This window comes from Alnus glutinosa, chromosome 10, assembly GCF_958979055.1.
Source record: "Alnus glutinosa chromosome 10, dhAlnGlut1.1, whole genome shotgun sequence".
Taxonomy (NCBI): Eukaryota; Viridiplantae; Streptophyta; class Magnoliopsida; order Fagales; family Betulaceae; genus Alnus; species Alnus glutinosa.
The window spans coordinates 28,340,404-28,364,527 of NC_084895.1; the positions used below are offsets into that span (position 1 = coordinate 28,340,404).

General features: G+C 34.7%; 2 protein-coding genes across 3 annotated transcripts; one reads left to right on the top strand and one right to left on the bottom strand.

The window, feature by feature from the left end:
• Positions 1-262: 262 nt before the first annotated feature.
• Positions 263-4,373, top strand: LOC133880002 (S-adenosyl-L-methionine-dependent uroporphyrinogen III methyltransferase, chloroplastic-like). 2 transcript variants are annotated; one of them, XR_009902173.1, is made up of 6 exons: positions 263-895; positions 1,196-1,273; positions 1,397-1,466; positions 2,094-2,371; positions 3,161-3,327; positions 3,438-3,550. XR_009902173.1 is itself a non-coding variant. In XM_062318846.1 (5 exons), exons 1-5 carry the CDS (start codon positions 362-364, stop codon positions 3,585-3,587), a joined length of 1,110 nt encoding a protein of 369 aa, XP_062174830.1. In that variant the 5' UTR covers positions 268-361; the 3' UTR covers positions 3,588-4,373. The 2 variants fall into 2 exon arrangements, 1 of the variants encoding a protein (XP_062174830.1); XM_062318846.1 differs by lacking the exon at positions 3,161-3,327 and having other exon boundaries at positions 268-895; positions 3,438-4,373.
• A 1,816-nt stretch (positions 4,374-6,189) lies between these two features.
• LOC133879899 (O-fucosyltransferase 20) lies at positions 6,190-10,459 on the bottom strand. The gene is made up of 6 exons (XM_062318712.1): positions 9,480-10,459; positions 9,039-9,204; positions 8,608-8,697; positions 7,683-7,966; positions 7,279-7,537; positions 6,190-6,841 (listed from the first exon to the last, which is right to left on the bottom strand). The coding sequence occupies exons 1-6, from the start codon at positions 10,166-10,168 to the stop codon at positions 6,605-6,607; spliced, it is 1,725 nt and encodes a 574-aa protein (XP_062174696.1). The 5' UTR covers positions 10,169-10,459; the 3' UTR covers positions 6,190-6,604.
• Between the last annotated feature and the right edge of the window lie 13,665 nt (positions 10,460-24,124).

A 24,124-nucleotide genomic window follows, 5' to 3' on the forward strand; every position in this document is an offset into this window, starting at 1 on the left:
GGCTGATGTGTATATTTGCACATAAATTTTGAAAAGTAAGAATGATGGGAAAAGGACCAGTGGAGAAAATAAATAATTTTGAGATAAAATAACCCAACCAGCACCTGACATGTAGTCTCAAGAACCAACCTTTGAAGCATTCATTGGCTTTTTCTCCAAAGCTACTCTGAGATAGAGTGTAGGAGATAGAACCTCCCCAAAAACCATAAACCAACCCCAAAAGTTCCCAAAAGACATGTCCCTCTCAAAGCCCAGAAAGCCACTTTGCCTCCTCAAGCTCCCCAAACTCCACAACTCCACATCAAAAAACAGCAGTCTTTCTTTCCCTCTCTCTCTCTCTCTCATTCATTCATAAACTGTTATGGCGCTTGTTAATAGGCTCCAATTTTTCTCTCCTTCTCAATCTTCAACCCATTTCAGAAAACCCAAATCCGTAAACTTTCACCCCATTTGTTCATTATACTATGATTCTTCTTCTTCTTCTTCCCCTTTTACTGAGAAACACTCTTTTGAGAGATACCAAAGGGACGAATGGCTATACGCGAACCAAGTGGAACAAATTACAGCTTGCTCCTTTCCACCTGATTCTGACTCGATAAGGCAAGATGACATAGCACTACAATTGCCAGAGCTAAAGAGGCTGCTTCAGGTGTTAAGAGAGAAGAGAGAAAGCGAAGGATGTGGTGGCGGGAAGTGTGGGCCAGGGAATGTGTTCTTGGTGGGGACAGGGCCTGGGGACCCTGAACTGTTGACACTCAAGGCTGTGAGAGTGATTCAGAGTGCTGATTTGCTCTTGTATGACCGCTTGGTGTCCAATGATGTGCTGGATTTGGTTGGCCCTGATGGAAGGCTTCTCTATGTTGGCAAGACTGCAGGTTACCATAGTAGAACCCAGGTAAAAGTCTTGTCTATATGCTTGGCATCTTTTCTCATTTGGGTTTTCGCGTTTCCTTCGATTTTCAACTGGGTTTCTGTTATTTTAATCAATCTATTTCCATATCTTTTGTAGTTCGGTTTTGCTGAGATTTTTGTAATTTGTTATGTGATATGTGAGTTTTTATTGATATGGAATGGGGGTTGTGATATTAGTCAAAAGGTTGTTGAATTGGGATATAAAAGCTGGCCTTGTAGTTGGGTCACCTGTTAATTTGAGTGAGATCCTTTTTTTTTTTTTTTTTTTTTTTTTTAATTACAGGAGGAAATACATGAGTTGCTTCTGAGTTTTGCTGAAGCTGGAGCTACTGTTGTGAGACTTAAAGGAGGGGATCCACTGGTGAGTTTTATTTTGGAAATGTAACTAAACTTTGTTAGTTAGTATAGTGGTATTAGCCTTGAAATGCAATATCATGTTGCACCCTAGTAGAGCTTTCTCGAACATATGTTTCTTGCGTTTTAGGTGTTTGGGAGAGGTGGGGAAGAGATGGATTTTCTGCAACAGCAAGGAATTCGAGTGAAAGTAATTCCAGGTATGCAATGGTTGAGTAGTCTCTTGAATCTCATTATCAAGTTGAAACTCTTGAAAAGGGTGCAGTTTAGCATATCTAAAGGAAAGGCCATCAATTATTAAATGCAGCTATTACAGAATAATGACTGCCATCTCCAGAATGATTGTCAAAATCTGGAATGATGATCTTTGAAAAAATAGTACATTAATTATGTTTCATTAGATGAGGTTTGATTGCCTTTTACTTTCACACCTTATTCTATGTGTGGAGAATTCATATCACCTACCATTCTTTGTGAATTGCTTTGAAAGTGTGGTACAAATGTTGCCAAATATGATTGGGATAGACCGATATCAGGAAAATTAAGTAAAATGATTTGGGTGGAAAAAAGATTTGTAGAAATAGGAAATATGACCAGTGTGTTGATCTAATCTGTGATGCATGAAACCATGTACAATGATTTTCTCTCTGAGCTAGCTTGAAGGGTGGCTTCCAATATAGAATGGAACATACATCATTTCTCTGATGTTATTTTTTGAAGCTGATCTTGCATTGTTGTTTTTTGTTAGTAAGTAATTTACTTATGAGCATATGAAGCATTGTTCTCTTTCAGATGGTAGTATGATTGTTATGCTAAACGCTTTGCAGGTATTACTGCTGCTTCAGGAATAGCGGCTGAGCTAGGGATTCCATTAACTCATCGAGGCGTGGCAAACAGTGCAAGATTTCTCACTGGGCACTCAAGGAAAGGAGGAGCAGATCCTTTGTTTGTAGCAGAAAATGCAGCTGACATTGATTCAACCTTGGTGGTTTATATGGGCTTGTCAACCTTCCCCTCTGTTTCCCTAAAGTTAATTCATTATGGTCTGCCCCCTAATACACCAGCTGTTGCAGTTGAGCGAGGGACCACACCTCAACAACGCACAGTAAGCACAATTCTTCGCATAATTTTTTTTTGTTCCCTTGCTTAGTTCCTATTTTTTCAAACTCATTAACTAAATGCCTGAAAGTCATAACATTTTCCGAAGCTCTCAATGAGCTTATAAAGCTTCCGTCACTTCTCAATCTATAAAATGAAACTTTGAAACCTCAAACCGTGCACAATTTTATAAATTTCGTGGAGTATAATGCTGGTGCATACTGCTTCTAGTTACTTGCACTCCACTTCTCATGTATGTATTCATCTGCATACGTCGAAAATATGGAGTGAGAAGCTAACGTGAATATTGTTGCAACAGTTACATGTCGGAAGATTAAGTGATTCAGTGGCCTCAAAGCCATAGATTTGTTTATAAGATTTCAGTTTCAGATGTGGGGTTTCTGAACACAACAAGAAATAATTGACTTTGAGTCCTAATGAATCAAAACATTGTTATTACTCTTTCGATATTGTGCATATAAGTTCCATAGTATTTTAGCACAGAAATTCATCCTGTAGAATGGAATTGTTGCATAAGTTGGTAAGAATATGATAATAGGGTAGAAGCAAGGTACTTCATTGGAATCTAAAATGACATTAGATCATATATATGAAGACCTTTGTTCAGTTTTTGAATTTCTTAGAAGCCTTTCTTGTGATTATGATGTATCACCTGCTCCCTCGAGTCATACTTTGAGAATTATTTACCTTCTGCCATGTTACTTAATATGTTAATTTAATTTAATTAAAATGTCATATATGTTGGAGTTTGTTTTAAATGTGTATTTGCTTTAAGGGCAAATAACTCAATTGGGGATGCTATGATATCTCAAGAACCTCAAGGGATATCTGGGAAGAAATCAGCCCAGTAAAGTTTCTATGTATGAGTTTTTAGGAAGAAAAAAATAAAATAAAATGTGCCGACCCTCAACATCTTAACTTTGAGGACTCATCCTTAGAAAGGTAGGTTATTCATGACACATTTTCAAGAATTTTTTTTTTGCCTTTTAATAAATTATTTTGTGCCATGAATGCCAACATCTTATTGTAGTTGCATTTGCAAAATTATACAGGTCTTTGCTGAACTTAAGGATCTATCTCAGCGAATTACATCAGCAGAGTTTGTATCACCAACTCTTATCATCATTGGAAAAGTTGTTGCACTCTCACCTTTGTGGCCACTTTCTTTGAAAGAAGCATCCTGTTTGGTAGAGGCTAAATAGACATATTTCAGGCTCAGGGATAGCACTGATGCTAACACAAGGATAATTTTTGGCAAATTTGAAAGTTCTACTTGTGATTATGGTAATCTGTGGGAATTACCAGATTAAGTAGACTGCTACTTCTGGATGGGGGCACTTCCTGTTTAAATTTTGTTGCCATAATTTACATTGAGAATGGGGATTGGGGAACATTTGTTTATGAGCAGGTTGGCATGCAAGATTTTGTTTTAATCCTTGATAGGTTCAGTTAAGATCCATGCGGGAAGCATGATGGAGTTTGAAGTTCGCACAATGAAGGTTCAAGGAGCCATCAGCTCTTTTGCTTGCAAGCTTGCTCCCTATTTAGCATTTTTGGATTCAATTCAATGAAGACTAACTGCAAGATGATCATGGGTTATAAATTATCATAACATGAGCCTGATTCTGAAATGCAGATAAACATCAAGTTTTGTTTTTGTTCTTTCAAATGAATCGGTGATGTTTAATTTCCATTTCTTGAATGAGTGATTTTACATCCAAATACATTTGAATACAAGAGGGAAAGTGTAGCAACGTGATCTTCTGTATAATACAGCAACCGTGTCATGTGGGAGACTTGGAGTTGGACTTTGACTTATCTGTTGGAAAAGAAATGGAGCTTGGTGACTTGGCAGTAGGGTTGGTTGATATATGTTGAAATTATTTGATGAAAATTAAAGTTTCCCCAATTTGAAAATTTCAATTCCTCCATTTGTCTTATACTTTGTCACACATTGAAAAGTTATATAAGATATTTTTGCTTTATAAGGGATAGTCTTTCTCTTATTCTAGAATGGCTCTTGTCTTGGGTAGACGCATGCTAGTGGTGCCATGCAATGCGTAGCACTAGCCGTGCGCTCGCACGCACATGCGTGTGTCGCATAGTTGTATTGATGCTTTAGACGCACCTTGCACACTCATACAAGCCACGAGCTTATTATTATTTTCATGTGCATATTTTGTGTATAATACTACTATTCTAACATACAAATATTTTTGTTTGCATTTTTTACATCAGTAACTGTTTTTCCAACAGTCACATTTTTACAGTAAAAATTTGTTGTTTCAACGAGTTTTTTCAATGGTAATAAACTGCTCTTTTGATTTTATAAAAGGATCTTCAGAAATTCGATTTAATACTTTTTCTTTTCCTCTATTTCTTTGTTGTTACACAATTTATTGTTTAGAATTTGCAATCTGCAAATTACATTCTAGCAGTATTGTATCATGAAGACAGAATTGATGTATTCCTTATTGCAAAACTGAGCAAATAAGTGAGAGGGAATATTTGTTTAAGAGACATATTCATATTCGAAGTTTAGTCATTTCCATACAGATTTTTTGTAGTTCCCACGTTTATTTTTCTAACAATATATCGTTAACGAACTTAACAGCCACATGACTTTTGTGACTTAATAGATAGACAATTTTCATGTCACAAAGAAGATGGATTTAGTGTGAGAGGGACAGGAGAGAGGTAAGGGGCATGGGGGCACTCTCAATGGAGGGGTTGTGAGGCCCATTTTGTTTGGAAATGTGCTTGAACAACCTGTACAGATGTCTCCCAATCTATTTGAGTTAAAGAGTTGAGGAAATAGAACCTCCCCAACAGAACTATTAATGTTTTCATTATTTTGATTTTTTTTTTAGGTTTTTAAAATCACTTTTTATTTAAACTTTCAAGATTTTTTTTTTTTTTTGTTAGCAAATGTCTCCGTCTTATTCTTACCAAACCCATCTATCTCCTATTCTTCTTATTTTCTTATAATTTTTGAGCATTTTCAACAATGGAGTGAGCATTAAAGTTCCTCTTATTATTATTATTATTTTTTTACAAAAAGTTCATTTTATTGCATGTATATTTAAAATCGCATGATATTAAAGTTGTTTTTTTAGAATCAATACTCAGTAGTTGCATGTGAGCTTTATCATCATATGATTGATATCTTTTTAGCAGTATGTGAACTGGAAGTCCTTTCTCTTTCCTGTCCTTCCTTTCCACTCATAAAATTAACAACATTTTTTTTTTTTAAAGAAGAAACAATTAAATTTTAAAATTCTGTTGTCAAATGAAATAACAGCACACATTTAAAAAATAATAATGAGCATCACGTGGAGATGAATTGAATTGGTGAAAAGCCTTTCATCATTCAGATTTCAAGCAAATATTTCTGTTCAAAACTGATTAAGTAACATTAACGATTAATAACACATATTAAGAAAATTAATTAATTATTATAGACATAGAAAAAACATGAAATAAAAAAACCAATAAACAAATAAACAAACAAAACAAAAGAGTTGGACCCCTCCACCACGCAAGGGGGGCGACCACCCCACTGCTGGGTATGGCTGCCCTCCTTGCGGGGCAGCTCCACCCCTTTGTTTGTTAGGAATGTTTTTTTTTTTTTGGTTGTAATTTTAAAAAATATAATGGGAACAATAATTACTGGAACTAAATATGCTTTTTTTTCTGCTGGTTTTATTTTTATGGAGCACATAAAAGACAATTGGAGCTATATTTAACGTGTAAAAATGTATTTGCCATGGAACTGCCAAAAAGAAGAGCTGTGTAGAAAGGAGCTTGCAAAGCAATATTTAATAAATACATTAATGGAAATTTTTATTCAATTATTTATACAAATACACATTTATGGCTCTATAATACATAGATGTACGTAATAAAAAAGAATAAAATGTAGTATACCCTAAATACTGTTCCTATAAAGAATCAAAAAATGATACATGGATGTATCTTGCCTCTCAAATCATTATGCAAGCATCACTGTGAGTATGCTTGCAAAAACTGTGCCACCTTAAGTTGTTCTGCAAAAATGGCACTCCGAAGTCCTAAGAACAATCATTGCCCCAGAACTAACCATTTTTTTTTTTTTGGTTTTCAGAGGGCTCAAGTTCAAGGGATTTGCCAAAAAAGTTCCATTTTTTCATGGAGGAGAGAGTGTTGCCGTGTAATCACGTTGGAAGCTTTCTGCATGAACTCACAAGTGGGAATGAGTATGTGAATCACTGCACATACACTCGGGGACAGGATACTTTGTAACATCCCTACCGGCTTTGTTAGTTCTGAGTTCTGGCTGCCCTAAGGAGTCACGGTGTAACTCCTTTATGATGCTGTTGAACTCTGATTCTGATACAGAGGAGTCTAAAAAGTAATGGATCATCTGTCTTTTGTTTGGGGTTATATACTTCTTATGTCCTGCGTAGGCCCGGTGTCCCTGTAGAAACAACAATTTTTAGTCAGGCAAAATATTTAACTGAAATATAAAATAAATAATGGAGTAAGAGATCGAACTCATCAACTCTACTCTAATACCAATATTTAATCATCACTTATGTCAAAAGCTTAAGTTAATAAAAAAAGGTTGACTTAATCATTTAAATTAATATTCTAACATTTGCCTTGTTAAAAAGTCTAAGCACATGGTTAAAAATTGATTTTCAGTAGTCAAATGTCTCGAGCATTCTTTATGTTCTCATATTCATTACAGGCTTTCCAGTTCAGATGTGTTATAAGATTAAATCCCTTTGGCTATATCATTTGATATGGCTAGATCAGTTCAGCAAGTATATTTTGTGCTTGAGCAAAGCATGTGTTTTACAGAATTGGAACTCATAACAGAGTGAATAGTAGGAAAAATGGTGAGGGTGTTACCTGAAGAGCATGGCCCATATTTCCCCCATGAGATGGCATGAAAACATCACTATTCTCGGAGACTATATAATCAATGGCAGCCATTACAGAAGCTCTGTTTCTAAGTGGTTCTAGTTCGCCAGGCGAAGCAAGATCTTCCTTATTGTAAAAATGAGGAAATTCTCGGGTTAACGGTAGCAATGCTTCTTTCCCACCCAATGGCTGCCCTCCAGCCCAGTAGATCCGTGCATCTTTTGGAGCACCCAGAGCTTTAAGCAGCCTAAACATAAAATGACAAAATAAAAGAATTTTGAGTCTTTAAAAGAATCATCAAATATAGAATAAGATAAATAGTTCAGCATACTGCAGTGCTTAGGTTTAAAAGCACTGGAGCACACATTAACCCATCAGATTTATATTCTTACCTGGTTACGTCCAAGGCATTCAAGGGGCAGAGACCGGCAAGCTTCCGATCATGGTAAGTCATGTTTGATCTTGCAGTTAGGAGCTCGGGCCGTTGTTTTCTTTCATTATTCACTATCTCATCATATTCATTGCTCAGACCAGGAAGGCAACCAGTCCTGATCCATACATCCTTCTCCATCCGTAAATGAAGAGCAAGGTAGGGTCCCTTGCTCCGCATCCTCTCAGCAAGCTTGTTACCAAGTTCCAAAATTGGTGGGGCAAACCTCAATGCATGAAAAGCAACCTGAAATTGAAAAAACGAAGAGATTAGAATCAGCCATCCATATAACTTTGGCTGAACTGAAAAGGCAAGGGTAGAGTCTGAAATTCAGACGAGCAATATTCAGAAAAGGTACAAATTTGAAGTCTGAGAATATAGTGAAAGGTTATTAGAGGGGAAATATCGGTCCTCAGTAGAATAGGAACAAATAAAACGAGCTGAAACCCTGAATTAAGCTGGGAAGTTTCCAAAAGGAAATTCTTGATCAAAATCTCACATCACGTGTTCAGAAGATCTATTAATTTGTGAATGTGTGATGCATTTCAACAGTATAAATATATAATAAAATATAAAATAAGGGAGAAATAGCGGAAGCAAAAGAGAGAAAAAAGACAAGAAATTTTAGGGTGGTTTAGCTTTAGAGGCCTACATCCACCACTAAGAAGTGCCGGCTACATCTTTATTGTATTCAACTGCATGAAATTGTTTTACAATGTATGGTATTTATAGAGAAGCTAAGGTAGGCTAACTAAGGTAGGGAATTTATGATAGGTGGAAAATAGCCTAACATAGAAAATATTCTAACATCAACTATGAGGAGGGGAAAAAATGCAAGCTCAAGGGTCTTATGGAGTGATGTCAACAAGAATGAAAACCTGCAATACCTTGCATCGAAGCCTCTGCAGATCAGAGGGAATATCCTTAGAGAGCCTTGAATCCAAGCCACGTAAAAGCAAAACCCCTTCTCTATTAAGCTGCAGAAACCAGCAGAAATTGCAACAAGTGAGTTTTTTTTTTTTTTTTTTTTTTCGAAATTGGCATCCACTAGAAGACTGTTCTCCACAATACAGAACAGACAACATAATCTATATTGAATAAGAAGAACATGAATGAAGAAAATGAAAGCGAGTTTGTTTTGAATATCAGCAGAAAACTAAAATTGATCATAACATTTAGAACTAAATACACATTCCAAACCAAAGGCACTTCTTTTTGTCTTGTCTTCTTCACCTTTCTTTTCCTTTTCCAAACCAACACTTCTATAAGGAAAGCTTGTACAACTACTCTAAAGCAGATATACAGAAATCACCCATACCCGTTTGAGGTAGCGTGCACGGATCCATTGGGGGGAGACGTGAAGTGGTGGACTCCCCTCCACCGGCCTTGTCATTAGATGTGTTGATGGTAAGGATGATACTATTCGCACATCATTGGCAAGAACTCTCTTGAAGTGCTCCAAATCAAATATATCAGCGAATTCACTACACCCATCAAAACAAAATGTGTCAATACTCCCTGCACTGTAGAATCCATAACGCACTATATACAATTCACAAAAAAAAAAAAAAAAAGGAAAGAAATTTAATCAACATCAATCGTGATGGAAAATTGAAGCTTGCTTGAATTATATTGAAATGTCATAAACTACTAAATTAGGCGAACTTGTCATAAAAGTTCAAAGATAAGGGGAAAACGAAGTCTGCTAAGTTGAATCCAAATGGCAATATTTTTGGAACAAAAATGCAAGGTAGAATACCTTTCATCACCCCAAATGACATTGACTTGCAAGATGGGAACAACCAAAGCAGCCCCAAGAATCCTAGCAATAACCACAGCATCAACTATCTGATTCCTCTGCTGATTCATTCCACCAGAAACCACAACCATCAGATACTTTCTCTTGTCCTTTACAATCCCCTCACTGGCTCTCCTGTAATCCCGGCTGAACACCAAGCAAGGCTTGTAGCCCAACCCATCTGGCTGCTTCCAAAACTCACTCTCCTCAACTTTCTCATCATTATTCTCACTGTTTGCTCCATTACCCACCTCTAGTTTTGAATAACCATTCAAGACCTCATCTTTCTCATCATTTTTACTACCTTTTCCACTCTCGGATGCAAAAGCAAGCTCTGATTTTGAATACCCACTTGAGATTAAGCCCTGTGTTCGAGTGCTTGTAGTACATGGGTATGGAGAAAATGGGATCAAAAGGTCAAGATTGTAGCCCAACTTTAACATACCAAGTAGGCTAAAGAGAAAGAGAATGAGAAACCAAAGTCTTGGGCTTTTGAAGCTGAGGAACCTGTTGTTGCTCCTTGAAGTTTTCTTAGGTGAGAGAAGGAGAGACTGCAGAGAAGATGATGACAAAGAGTTGATTATCTGAGATGGGACTGAGATGTACGAGACGGAGACCCTCTTGCCGTTGCTGCACTTTGACTTCGCCATTACAGAATGAGAGCCACAGAGGCTCTTCTTCTTCTTCTTCTTCTTCTTCTTCCTGAGAAAGGCTCTGTTTTACTCTGTATAAGCTCGCTGGCTTTGCTTTCTCTGCAAGCTTTTCAGACACGGAGAGACACAGAGAGAAAATATGTTTCAGAGAGAGAAAGGGAGAGGAAGATAGGCGGCGGGAACGCCGAGACCGACGAATTCATACGCGTTATGTTGAAATTATATGCCGTGTCTTTGGACAGCTTCTTGGGCTTGATTTAAAGTGGCTGGTTACTTCTGTCCAAGTGGAATTTGTTGTTAATTTAATCTAAAGTGCTCCTGTCCATGGTTTCATATGAACTGGAATTATATATTCTATGTTTGCCTTTGAGACAATGACAGTTAAGCCCCTGCCATTTTCATATTAATTAAAATTCTCCACCTACTTATTCAAATAGGCATTCAAAGTTGAAAATTATGGGTGAGAAGGGAGAACTCAACTCTTGGAGTTGTTCTGTTGACTTCAAAAGCCTTGCTATGTGAGGGAATAGGATCCTTTAAAGTAAATTTTATTGTATTTAATCGTGCATATATTATCATATGATGAATATATTGTCACATATTATATATATATATATACGAGTAATGCTATGGACAATCTTTTTATATTTTATTTTATTATCTTCTTAAAGTTGAAGTAGCTTTGAAAATTATCATTAGATTTGATATGAATCACTATTAAATTTTGATCCAATTATTATTTTAAAAACACGTGACCATAAAAATAAATTATCTCTAATTCAAGTTGTATCCTTTTTAGAAGTGGCTAAAATTGATGTGGCTGAGTTCAATTTTTATCCACACATAATTGGATCAATTGTTGGAATCAAACAATAATAGAAGTTACAATTATATCATTGTAGACCAATATTTTGATATCAGTTGATAGCAATGTGGTAATGTTGTTTCTTGAGTTGGGGGGGGGCTTTGCTTATTCCTTTTCAACTTCATATTGAGAATGACAATCATTGGAGCTATTATTGATGGTACCATTTATCAGAGAAAATTTATTTTATTTTTGCAGCCACAAAAACTCTCCACTAAAAGAAAGTATTTCAAGCTTAAAATGCAAGCAACATTTTCTTCTTATTTCAGAAAATGTAGGACAATATACACAATCTAACAATAACTTTTAGCATATTTCACTAATTTAGATGTTTAACTTCTTAGAATATGCAAGTCTTAAGAAGATTTCTATATTTTTTTATGAATTGCATCATTTTTCATTGGATGTGGGTAGGGTAGTAGTTAGTATGTCCTGCTCAAATAGATATATATATATATATATATATTTTTTTTGTTCATACAATAAATATGACACCATCCTATTACTATAAGACCTATTTATCTTTTTTTTTTTTTTAAAAAAAAAAAAAAAAAAAAAAAAAAAAAAAAACTAACTGTTCAAGAACAAATAAGACTTTTTTGCAGATTAAGATTCTTTATAATTATTTATCTGAATTTAAGATAATTTGAGCATGTGATTATGAGAGCCCACTTATAAAACTCATATGACCGAATAAAAATTAAGTACTTATTCAGTCGGTGAATCTCATAAATAAATTTTTATAATTATTGACTCTAATTTTTTTAAAATTTAAATAAATAATTGTAAAAAGACTTAGTCCACCCCGGTTGAGATGTCTATCGTTGGGACCCAGAATCTGCTCAAATACCAAGAAAAGGATAAATTGATCAGACAAAAAATTTGAATTTGGAAAGGTAAAAGAGGAAAAAGAAGTGTGTTCTATATGTCTTAAGCCTCGAGAATGAGGCATGTCGTGATGTGGGGTGGCCAGCTGCCGCAATAAACAAATGGCAGTAAGGCACCATGTGACCCTGCCGCCACTGCACTGCCCTAATCCAACCAGGCTGGTGTCCTGAATGAATGGGACTGCGCCCCCACAAACTCCAATGATTCTAAGAATCCCACCCTTGACTGCCTGCTGGCACCCACTGAACAACACGCTGGCACCCTTCCACGTGTCAGATGGTGACTTATCAACCCCATGCCACATGGGCCTCTAGTTCTTTTTGCTTTCTAGGTCTGTGCCCTGTGGCCTGTGGGGGATACCACCAGGCATTAGGTATACATACTACATAGACTTGCAGCCGATGCCAAGGTATCTAAATTGCTATTAATTTAGACAGACGATTTAATATCCAATATAACATAGACATACTTAAATGATTTTTTGGTTGTTTGACTATTTGGTCGATAATGTGAGCCCTATATGAGATTTTTCATCTTATTTGTCCGAATTGTTTATTTGTCCAAATTATTTAATAATTCAGACAAATAATTGTAAAATTCAATCTTATAAAGGGAAAACATAAGCTTGACAATTTTGACACGACCCACGAATTCGATACGAATACGACGCAAATATATAGGGTTTAAATTTAAGCTATAACTCGTTTATGACCCGTCAACCTGTTTATGACCCGTCAATCTATTTGTGATACATTTATAATCCGTTTATGACCCATCAACCCATTTATGATATATTTATGACGCGTTAATGACATTTTTTTTTATCAAATTAGCTAAACGAGTTGACACACTAATCCGACGGGTTGACACGACAACCCGAATTGCCAAGCCTAGGAAAACGTGATTTTGCCTTATATCAAATTTGATCCTAGTGCTTTCGAAAGTATTCAAAGGTTTTTTTTTTTTTTTTTAAGTTTTTACTCTATTTAAAATTGTTTGTGCCATTCAAAGGCTTGATGGAAATAATTGCATGCAAGTGTGTTTTCACGTCATAGCCAATTAGATAGTGACATGCCATAATGCCACATTGAAAAGTTATATTCTAGTGGGAGACGAAAGGGCGTTTGATGCTTAAAGACCGAAGTGGTCGTAGGGTTTGCCAAGTTAACAATGAGCTGTTAGAACAATCTTAATTCTAAAGAGCGTATCCGTGAGGGTAGTGCGGGCATGGAGAATTGTGTGGAAGGATGATTGGAGTAACCCACCGTTGTCCAAAACCATGAGAGAGAGAGAGAGAGAGAGAGAGAGAGAGAGAGAAATTAATGGAGACATGGAATTAATTTTGATGGAAGTTTCTTCTTCTTCTTTGTATTTTTTGGGGAGTAAATAAATATCATTCGCCCCCATGATTTATTGTTGGCGCCCAGTATTCTTTGCGTGTCGTATATGTCAAAAAGTCCTTCAAGCCTCCAGCTGGCCTGTGCGACTATTTGTCGCCAAACATCCTATTTACTAAGGAGTCTCTCGGTTTTATACAAAGAATTTAATTTTATTGTATTTAATTATAAAATCTACATTATGTATTACAAAATTATTAAATATTCTGAATTACGTGTCAAAATTGTAAGAAATTTCATACAACCCACATATAAGATTGACATATGTCCATTGACATGTGAGAAACATATGTTATTTTAATAATATGTGCTTCTTATATGCTTTTTTAATATCATTAATAAAAAAATGAGTTGTATGAAATTACCTACGACCCGATTTGTAGGGAATTTTTGTCCATCGAAAAATGTATTATTTATAGAAAAAAAAAAAACCCTACAATTAAGACTTGTGTAGTTTGACAAATTTTTAGATGCTTTTTGGTTTGAGAAATTCTACTTTATATTCACTTGTTTTTCTTTTATCTTTCATAATTGACGTGATATTGTTAATTTATAATTGAATTTTTATTTCTTTTTTAATTAAGCTTGACCTAAAGGTAGGTTGATAATGTCACGTTAGCAGAAAATAATAAAAGAAGGAAAAGAGAAAGATATATATCATATTTTTTTTAGTTGTGATGTGATATAAATGTGAAAATAATTTTAAATATTTTGTGCTTTAAGTTATTTTTTTCTTCACATAGTTGTTGTATGATAGATACAGAGTGTACGTAATCATAGAGGTTGAGCCATATATATCCACCCCAGTTGAAAGCCTCATCCAATAAGTTGCATATTTAATTAAATGGGGTTTCATTTAAATGGAAAATATAGGCCATAACCATTAGTTGTGTTAATAATCTAGTAATAAAATCCTATATTTTAGTACCTTATGTGGTCGTACGAGTTCTTTAGGTAAGAAATATGCAGGCATCATCCAATCATGCATTTCACGTACGTCTAATAGGTTACATTCTCAACTAGCAAAAAGGTATCATTTTAAAATATGAGATTTAATTATCATATAATTTATGTTCATAACTTAATAGGAATTCAAAATATATATTTTAGTGACTTATTTGATCTCACGGGTCCGTTAGGTGAGAAGCATTTGGCAGCACTTGTCATACGACATGTTTAATGCCACCTGATTAAGAGTTTGACAATAGCATTCTCTCTCAATTAATACCCGTCTAGAAAGAGTAACATTACTTGCAAAGGAAGTATAATCATTACCGAGATGAAATATGATTTTCTCAATTTTAAATGAAATAAAGATGAGTTATTTTATTGTCAGAATTTAGCATTATTGTATTTAATAACGTTACGGTTAAATACAACAATGTTAAATCTTGATTCTTGACTATGAAATAACTTGAAATATATAGAATCCTCATTGAAACGGAGATATGATCTTCCATCTAAAATACATTCAAATCTAGGGTAAAAAACGAGTAATGGAAGAATCACGGATTCCCCTTAAGGGAGTTGAGGTTGGATCAAATTCAAAACAAAATCTCTAAAAGAATGCATTGATCTATTAGAACGATCTAGCATTTCTCTCATGACATAGAACATACACGGTAGCAGGCAACATAATTCTAACCACAAAGGAGAAAAAAGATTCGTCTCCGAAGCGGGACGCTATCTACCAAATAAACTCTTCTCAGTTCCTACGAGCTCAAAAAATATTAGATCTATTCCAAAGATTAAACCCAATACTTGTTGAACATGAACGTAAATATGTGTTTTTTTACAAGATAGAGTTTTTTATGGTCTATTAAATTAACATTGATCTTTAGAAATGTGATATTCACATATATTTTTAATCAGATTAGCAGAATGTATTGTGTCTGTTCTTAAAGCATATGATTCTTACATGTATTTTAAAATTACATGTGAAAATTAATTGCTCTAAGGACATATGTCAATTTATTTAATAAACTTAATCATCACGAAAATTCTATCCTTTTTACAGAAAATTTTTACCCTTAAATATATATGAAATTTATTTCATATCCTCGATCAATGGATAGTAAACAATGTACTATGTGAGATATGATCAGATACATGAATACCAACAAATTAATTAAGGCAGTTCAAATGCTATAATCATGGCATTATTTAAATCTATAACCCTAAAATTATAATCATAATAATATAATACACCTATAGACAATTATTGGACGTGCATGCTCGCTAGCTTGTTCCATGCTTCCATTCGTGATGACTTGTACAATTAAGCTAGCTTCAAAGAGTCAGAGATCGACCTGATCAATATGGGATTTGTTCAAATCTTCTCCTAATATGACAGAATTTTTCGATTAAGATATTATATAACATCTCATATATACTTTGGTTTCATTACTTTTTTTTTTTTTTTTCAACAAGATAAATCACCATTAATCCAAAAAATTTAGAAATATTTAATGAAAATGAGAGGTAAATTGTAGAATCAAAGTTTGAACTCAATACCTTTACTTTGATATTAAGTTAAATCATTATTTGCCCCAAAACTTAAACCTATAGAAAAAGGTGAATTTATTTATTTTTTGTTAATAATTTAACATTCCACTACGTCATTTAAGTTGAATTAATAAAAAAAAATGATAAAGCTGATTAGTAGTTGGAGTTGGGGGTGTTGGTTGTGTTTTAGATGAAAGAGTTTTAATTTCAAACAATTTACTCATCATGTGTCAAATAAAGGTATTAATGTATGCCATATGATTGAGATTAGTTGAACGTACAATTCAAAACCAAAATTTCATGTGGGACATCTCAAAGAGGTAGATGAGTTGCGTTGTACTCTGTGGCCTAAAATATTCTAATAGAGATTTTCATGGGTTTTGGTATCCGATTTGCTAGCAATTCGAGTAACAAATGTAAGAGAGCTTTCATAAAATCTACCTGCACGAGTAGATCTCAGGCAGCTTGCCCATCAAGTTACATAAATATTTTTTTTTTCATATTTGTTATCCGGATTGCAAATTCCTGAAGATCCACATCTCAAATATTCCACCTACTAAATCTATATCATCCAACTAACTCGGATCCCAATTTTTATTTTTGGAAAGGGCAGTTCAGGCTGTACGTAATTGTCATTGCTTAACGACTTCAATAATATTAGAGTTAATTTAGTCATTATTGGGTGGTTATACATGATGATAGCAATTCTGACAACCCTAGCTTAACAACCTTATAATTATCCATTTCTTGATTAGGTCGTAAGAGTTGTTGTACTGCTCCTGAGAGGTGGACATCTTTGCCACAGTGTACGTGCAGATAGGTCTATCTCCATGCTGATAACCAATTATGAAATCAAAGACACTACTACATTGCTTGTTTCGAAAGAAACAATGGGTTTGCTTCAATTGTTAGTATTACTCATAAGGGTGGAGGTGGAGGTGGAGGGAAATATCTTGATCGAGTTCGCAATTCAGCAATCAACAAGTGTGCATGGCTTTGTGGGTTTGATTGATTATTTGAGGTATTGAAAGCCAAGCCACCTACTGAAAAGTATATATTGTGATTATTAATGCAGATGTAACTAATTTCGATCAGGCAGCTAGATGTCAAATATTTGCTTAACACCTATCGCAATAGCCTCCATCTCTTGTGGTTTCAGTGGAGTCTCACAAGTAATTGTGGACCTTTTAACAACCTAACCAAACTTGATATCGACGTTCTCCCACCACAGAAAAAGAAAGAAAAAGAAAAAGAAAAGAATCAAAGAGGATTAGCTCTGGATAAATTCTTAATTATTTGTGTAACAACTGGGATTTTTAAAAGGCGAACGAGCAAAGAATAGTAAATAAATGGTGTTAAGTAGCTACTGTCTAGCTTTGGTTTGATTTGGGTTAGCTGCTTTGTTTTTGTTTTTGTTTTTTTTTTTTTTTTGGGTTGTTTTGCCTTTGTTTCTGTTGAGGTTATTGTTTTGGTTTCTTGTTGAAACCAAGAATCCAGTGTTTTATTGACTTTGTTTGGTTAATGAAGCTTTAATTCATCCAAAATAAATAAATGAAAAAAATACACTTTACTTTCATTAACTTGGACCCCTTTTTCTATTCTTCATCTAATGTTTAAAAAATGGCAAATGACTTCCCCCATAAGTTTTAGCAGTTGGCAAAAGAGACCCTCTATCATTTTTTATTTATTTATTTTTTGTCTTTTTGGACAAACTAGCCACGTGTGTCTCACATGATTTTTTTTTTTAAAACTTGAACTCTCAAAAATGCCTTTGGGGAAAAAAATAGAAACACAAAAACAAAAACAAAAGGAAGAAGGTAGTCGAGCTACTCCCTTTCGCCAAAGAATAAATAAGTGGGAAAAAGACACTTTACTCTCATTAACTTGGACCCCTTTTTCCATCCTCCATCTAATGTTTAGAAAATGACAAATGACTTTTATCATAAGTTTCAAGTTTCAACCGTTATTTGGCAAAAAAAAAAAACCCTTTGGCATTTTTTTTGGACAGAAAACTAGTTATTTAACCTTTTTTATTTTTTTATTCTTTTATTATTATCTCTCAAGGGCATTTTGAGGATTTCATATTGTTGGTACAGTTTCCGGTATGGTGACGTGTCGCCTAAGGATTCGCTGCCTGACTTTTTACCGAACACTTCAACCCTGCAAAAAGGAACAAACAACTCGTCGGGGGTGCCGACCACGCCCACTCCGATGCCTAAGTCAGTCTAAAAGGTTTTCTGTATAGAATCCTTAATCTTAATCTCAAGAGCTTAGAGAATTCGTATCTTATACCTGGTGTGACGGTCTTTATTTATAGGCCGGACCTTCTTGACATTGAGTTGGATTAGGAGTTTGAGGAGTCCTAGCCCGGTTTGAATTTTAATCATATCTTCTGGGAATTTGAGTAGGAGTGTTGAATCCGCAGTTGATTGCGTTTGTACTTCTTTAAATTCGATTCCATGTCAATAATCATCTTATCCCATAAATCATGGATCTGTAGTTTATCCCTGATCTCCTGGGATTCTATCCTTATCGAATTCTGAGACGGGTGTGGCGCATGGCACCTTCCTAGGAGACTGTAGCACATTTCAGCTGACCTCCGAGGTGATGACATCCGAGACGTTTCTACTCTTACCTGGAGATCTCGGGATATATCCGCATCATAACAGGGTTGTGTAAGTCCGAGATGTTTATACTCCGAGATGTTGACTCATCCAATGAATATCATCCCGAGGAGATACCGCACCGACTCGATATCATACCGAGGTGTTATTACTCCGAGGCACAAATATCCGAGATATGTTTACTCCATCTTAGCTGGGAGATCTCGGGATATTTTACATACCGTAACCTGGAATGTCAAGACCGAGACATCGTCATATCTCCGAGATGTCTTCGGTCATAAACGACCTTCCCTTTGCTGGATGGAACCATGCGGAACAAGCAGCCGAGACATAACTCCGAGATGTCATTGGATCCACGTGTCTCTAGGGTTGATTTTATCCCTAACACATATGAATAGACAAACTTGCCAACAATAATATTGCGATTAATGTAATTATTTAGGTGAAGCGTTACAATATGATTTATGCATAACATAACAATATAGTTTGGTTGATAATTCATGTATAGTGTTAGATACTGTTAAAGCATTAATTGTCTAAAAAACTTGAGTTGATAGGAAACAAGTAAGGCCCGACATGGCAACATGCAAACGATTACATTGAAATGAAAGATAAATGATGGAAATGAGGTTCGAAGTTAAGATTTTTGATCGTTGATACCGTGTTAATTCACCGATTAACAAACAACAAATTAAACTCTGGATTGTGAAATGGCCTATTCCCGAGTTTAACAAGATGCAAAATTGACAAATTCAAAACATTCTTTTGGCCTTTAGGGAGGCTAATAATTGCATTAATAACTAAAGTTCTTGGATCGTTGTGCCAAGTAAGACAAGAATGGGATTTTGTGAAGGTGATCCATTGCCATATAACCAGTTATTGAGACTATCATGCTGTGATAGAATTTTGAGTGTTTACAATGCTTCAAAATGCTTTTCTATTAGACATCATAATGTTGTTTTGAATCTGCTAGCTAGTATCATTATATATTGCCAAGAGTATACATGAAGTAAGTAAATTATGCACACAACCATATTTGCAATCGGAGTTCATTCCTCATTGTTGACGGTTCTTGATCAGTTTTCGACAGGATCTTTCCTTCAACAACTTTTTTCCGGTAGTTGTTGTAGTTTAATTCCTAGTGGGAGTCGAGAAGGATTAAGAGACCTTTCGAGGCCCGTGCCCCTTCTCGTACCTCTTGGTCGTGCCGTCTTTGGTACGCCATTTCGTACGGCCTTAACTAGTGGCTTTTTTTCTTAGCATCTGTGCTAAGAGTTCTTAGGGCCTTTTTATTCATTTAGCATATTCCCTTTTAATTAATGTTTACCCATTCTAATCCCTTTGTATTGGGGCATATTCCCTTTCTATGTTTTGTTTTGGTGTTATCATCCCCTCCTTCCTTCCTCGGTTGTTGCTCAGAAGGGAAAAAGAAAAAGGAAAAAAAAAAACAAACAAACTGGTATATGATTGGAGAGTGGCACAAACCTGCCGAAGATCACTCTCCCAACATCACATGATAGTGAAAAAATTAATATATATTCATTACAACGGTCGATTTTTATTGTACTTTCGAGAAAGATTTTTCTTTTCTTATTTTTCCAACAAGTTGATTGTCTACCATGTGAAAACTGAAATATTTTGGTCTTAGTTTATGAACTGCAGTCAAAGATCTAGTTTTTAAAGATGACGTAGTATTATAGTTAAAGAATGAAGGGCAAGTAGATGATTAAATCCTAACATATACCTTGGATGTGATGAGAGAAACAAAAGAATGAATCCTATAAATATTTGTTTGGCAAATGAGCCAGAATATGGGGAGCCCGGAGTCCATGCTTTAGGATCATTTCCAGTTGATTTTCAACCGGAGAGGAGCCGGTCCTTTACACATATGGGCATTTTTGTAATTCACATTATATAAAATTACAAAAATACCCCTATTTATAAATGACTAGCTCATCTCCAATTCCTCTCAATTGGAGAGAATCCTGGTCCGGAGTTTATAATCACCCTTATTTGAAATTTGTGCATAGTTTTTTGAGACGGAATTTTCATAATTTGGTCTCTACAAATGAGTGTGAAAGTTACATATTTACCTGAGTTAGGAACCCTAATTGATCCTAATAGCACTAAAAGGTTACAAAAATTGAAAATAAAAAACCCAGTTAATAAAAATAGTAAAAAATAAGTAAAAGTCATTAGTTTTGAGCTAAACAGAACATAGAGATAGAAAAGGGGTTAGCTAAAAAACAGTTTAGAAACATGTGAGAACATAAAATGTGTAGTGCTCGTAAAAAAATCATTTTGATATATCGGAGGGTTAGAATATTTTTGAATTTACATTAATCGTGAATTTTAATTTGCTAAAAGGAGTTGGGCATAGAGGCCAGCTAAAATGATAGGTCCAAATATTATTAATTGATCATTTTATTATTAAGTTTTATACACATTAGTTTCATAGGAATTGAATTTTAATATTATTAGGGATAGGAGTCTATATTGGGTCCATTCGGTATAATTGCTTCCGCAGGTATTTATGAATTTTATAAATTATTATATATTTATATTCTAGCGTTTGACAAGTTTCTTATAGAATTTACATGTAGATCAATAGCTTTTTCCAAATAAAAAATTATGACCATTTGGAGTTCCATTCTAAAATAATTAAGTTTGTCATATTGATGGGTTGCTCGAGATCTGCATGGATGAGTGTACCCCAAATGACTAATAATACGAACAATAAATATTTGAGAGTAACCTTTACAAGGTACATTTACCCAAGTAGATCTTGAACAACCCGTCCACTTATTCGAGTAATTGGCCCTATATAAGCTTTATCTCACATGGATTCTGATCCATTATAATCTAGTGTATTGGTTGGATACTTGCATTGATTACTTAACTTATCCAAACCCCATTGTGTGCCCTGTTTGGCGGACAAGAAATACTCCACAAGTTCCTGCATAGTTTAGAGCTTTTTGATTATATAACAATCATGGGATGGACATGTTTGTGTTCATATGATGGCCATGAACTGGGTCACTAGTTTGGAACTTTTTGATACACAGGGCACCACTTCTTGTGCAATGACCATGGGATGCTTTTTGTGGGACCCCAAAGTTCCCTCTTTCATTCAAGGACAATTTTGGCGACTTATTAAGAGCATCTCTGGTTTTGGTGGGAAAAAAATAAAATAAAATAAAATTTCCAATAATTTTATTAACCGAATTGTTATCAATCCGAGCAGGTTTCGGGCAGCTTGCTCACCTGCGGAGGTAGTAAGAACCCACAAAGACTCTCACACTTAGCAATCTAAACAAAAAAATTGCTAGATATCCGAATCGACAAAGAAAAAAAATGAAGAAGAAAAAAGGGTCCCAAAGTGATTGCTCATAATGAAGTAATGGCATCTTTCTTCACTTGTCAATGTTGTCATGGTCCTTAGGACACATTGATAAATAATTTGACAAGGGGTGGATAAGATGAGATGTACACAGCAATATAATATAGCAAACCAAAGGGAGATTGCTTTGAATTGAGGAAGCAATGAAAAGGAAGGCCCATGTTTCATTCATGTGAGCATTGCCCCCCCATCCCATGTGCATTTAAGTTATGTTCCCTTCAATCAACATCCCACCTCCTTTGGCTCTTATGCACACTTTCACCATTTGGGATAACTTCATCTATAGCAGATAACATCATATTGTGCATTGTTTTTGGAGTTGGATGTTTTCTTGTCCTAGACATCACCCTCAAACTTCACCATTTTCTTTTTGGCTTTAACCAAAAATATTTAATTCTTTACTACCTTTTCAAATTTGCAATCAATTGCAGCTCAAGAAAATAAAATTGTAAATGAATGCTTTATATAATGATGGAGATGCCAATGATCTATATATTTAACGGTATTGTGGTTAATATTATTTATGGGACCTCTAAGATGTGAAAAGTTCAACAACCTTGAGTTTTTCTGCGTCGGATTATTGGAGATTTGTTAGATCCAACGGCGGAATTAAGATTTTGGTTTTCATGAGACAATATTAAAAGAAAGAGTTGGAAAAAAGAATTCATCGAAAGAGTAATACTATATTCATATAAACATGTGACAGTACATCACACTAGGCTGATATGACAGCACTTATCAACTCTCGTTAAAAAATAAATAAATTCAAAGGTCAATGAGCATTGCCACACCAGTCCAATGAGATAAGGGTGTAGTATATTACTCTTTTTTTTTTTTTTTTTTTTTCTTCTCTTTTTTTTTTTTTTTTTTTTAATTAAAATAAGGGCTGATATAGGACTACTAGACCATGCCACATCAACTTTGTAAGATATTTGTGGGATGTTTGTGTGGTATATAGCATTACTTTTGATTAAAAATATGAGGAATGCTAGAAACTATATTTTTATCTCATAACTATCCTGCAATGCTGACATGGTAATCTCAACCAATCTTTAGAATTGGTTGAAAAAAATAAAAAATGGTTAATTAAGACTGCCACATCAGTATTGTAGAATAACTGTAAGATAAAAATATGGTGTATAATATTACTCTAAAAATATTAAAAAATATAGCTAAAAAAAAATTAAAAATAATTGAAATATTGATTAAAAAAATGAAAAAAATTGTTTCCTTTAGTTGATTTAATTATAAGTTGCATAGTTAATTTAGTTAATTCGGATTCGAGGAAATTAACAATTGGTTGACATAATTGACATGTGGGCTAGTCTTGAGAGTTGTAAATTGAGAGTGTGGGCGAAGAGGCCACAGCTGATTTGGAATAGCTCCTTGGGCAGTGACCAGAAGCCTTGCCCAGGGCCTGAGACACGTGGCTATATTATTATCAGCCTTCTATGAAGTACCATATGTGAAAGGGTAAACTTATTTGCCTTTGGGCTTGTACAAGCCTTCTAACTTGCTAAAGGGAACATTGTTCCTCTATTTATTGACCTTTGAATAGGGCTTTAATTTCATATACAACGGATTTGTTTGGATTTGTGATTTTAAAAAATATGATTTAAAATAAAGATTTAAAAATGTGCGATTTAAAAAAGTAATTTTTAAATACGTAATTAAGCGTTTGACAAAATTGCAAATTAGTCTTTAAAATTCTGCGTTTTCAAAAAAACATTATCTTACTTGCGATTTGAAAAGCAAATTTTCTGTGTTATCAAATCGCAATTTTTAGAAACGCAGTTCCCAAACGATTTATATTCTGCGATTTGATTTAAAATCGCACTTATTGTCTACAAAATCGCAATTCAAAACGCACTCTTAATACAAAATTAGTGAGTTAAGGTTAAAGAGTTTGGCCCGTTTAATTAAATGAGTCGGACTAGAGTTGACTTATATAGTCTTATACCTATACTTCGACTCAAACTAAACTCAATAGGCGACATTTATGACTGATAATTTTTTATACGATCTGCGAACCCAATATAAAATTAATGAGTTATAGTTGAAAGGTCTGATCCATTTAATTCAAATTAGGATTGATTTATATAGTCATATACCGGCGCATCACACAACTTGAATTAACTGTCACCCCTGCTTTTGAACATGTGTAATGTGAGAAGGGCAGCACTTCATTGGGAGCAAAAAATTGACTGGATTTATGTGATCATAAAGCTGATGATGCAATAAGCCCTTTGCCAGAGTCAGGCTTGCAAAACTAGT

Excerpts from the sequence above, each read along its gene's own strand:
- LOC133880002 (XM_062318846.1), top strand. The coding sequence starts at position 362 with ATGGCGCTTGTTAATAGGCTCCAATTTTTCTCTCCTTCTCAATCTTCA. Across the intron at positions 896-1,195 it reads GTTACCATAGTAGAACCCAG|GAGGAAATACATGAGTTGCT; the intron begins GTAAAAGTCTTG and ends TTTTAATTACAG. Across the intron at positions 2,372-3,437 it reads CCACACCTCAACAACGCACA|GTCTTTGCTGAACTTAAGGA; the intron begins GTAAGCACAATT and ends AAAATTATACAG.
- LOC133879899 (XM_062318712.1), bottom strand. The coding sequence starts at position 10,168 with ATGGCGAAGTCAAAGTGCAGCAACGGCAAGAGGGTCTCCGTCTCGTAC. Across the intron at positions 9,205-9,479 it reads GTCATTTGGGGTGATGAAAG|TGAATTCGCTGATATATTTG; the intron begins GTATTCTACCTT and ends TGATGGGTGTAG. Across the intron at positions 7,967-8,607 it reads TGCAGAGGCTTCGATGCAAG|GTTGCTTTTCATGCATTGAG; the intron begins GTATTGCAGGTT and ends TTTCAATTTCAG.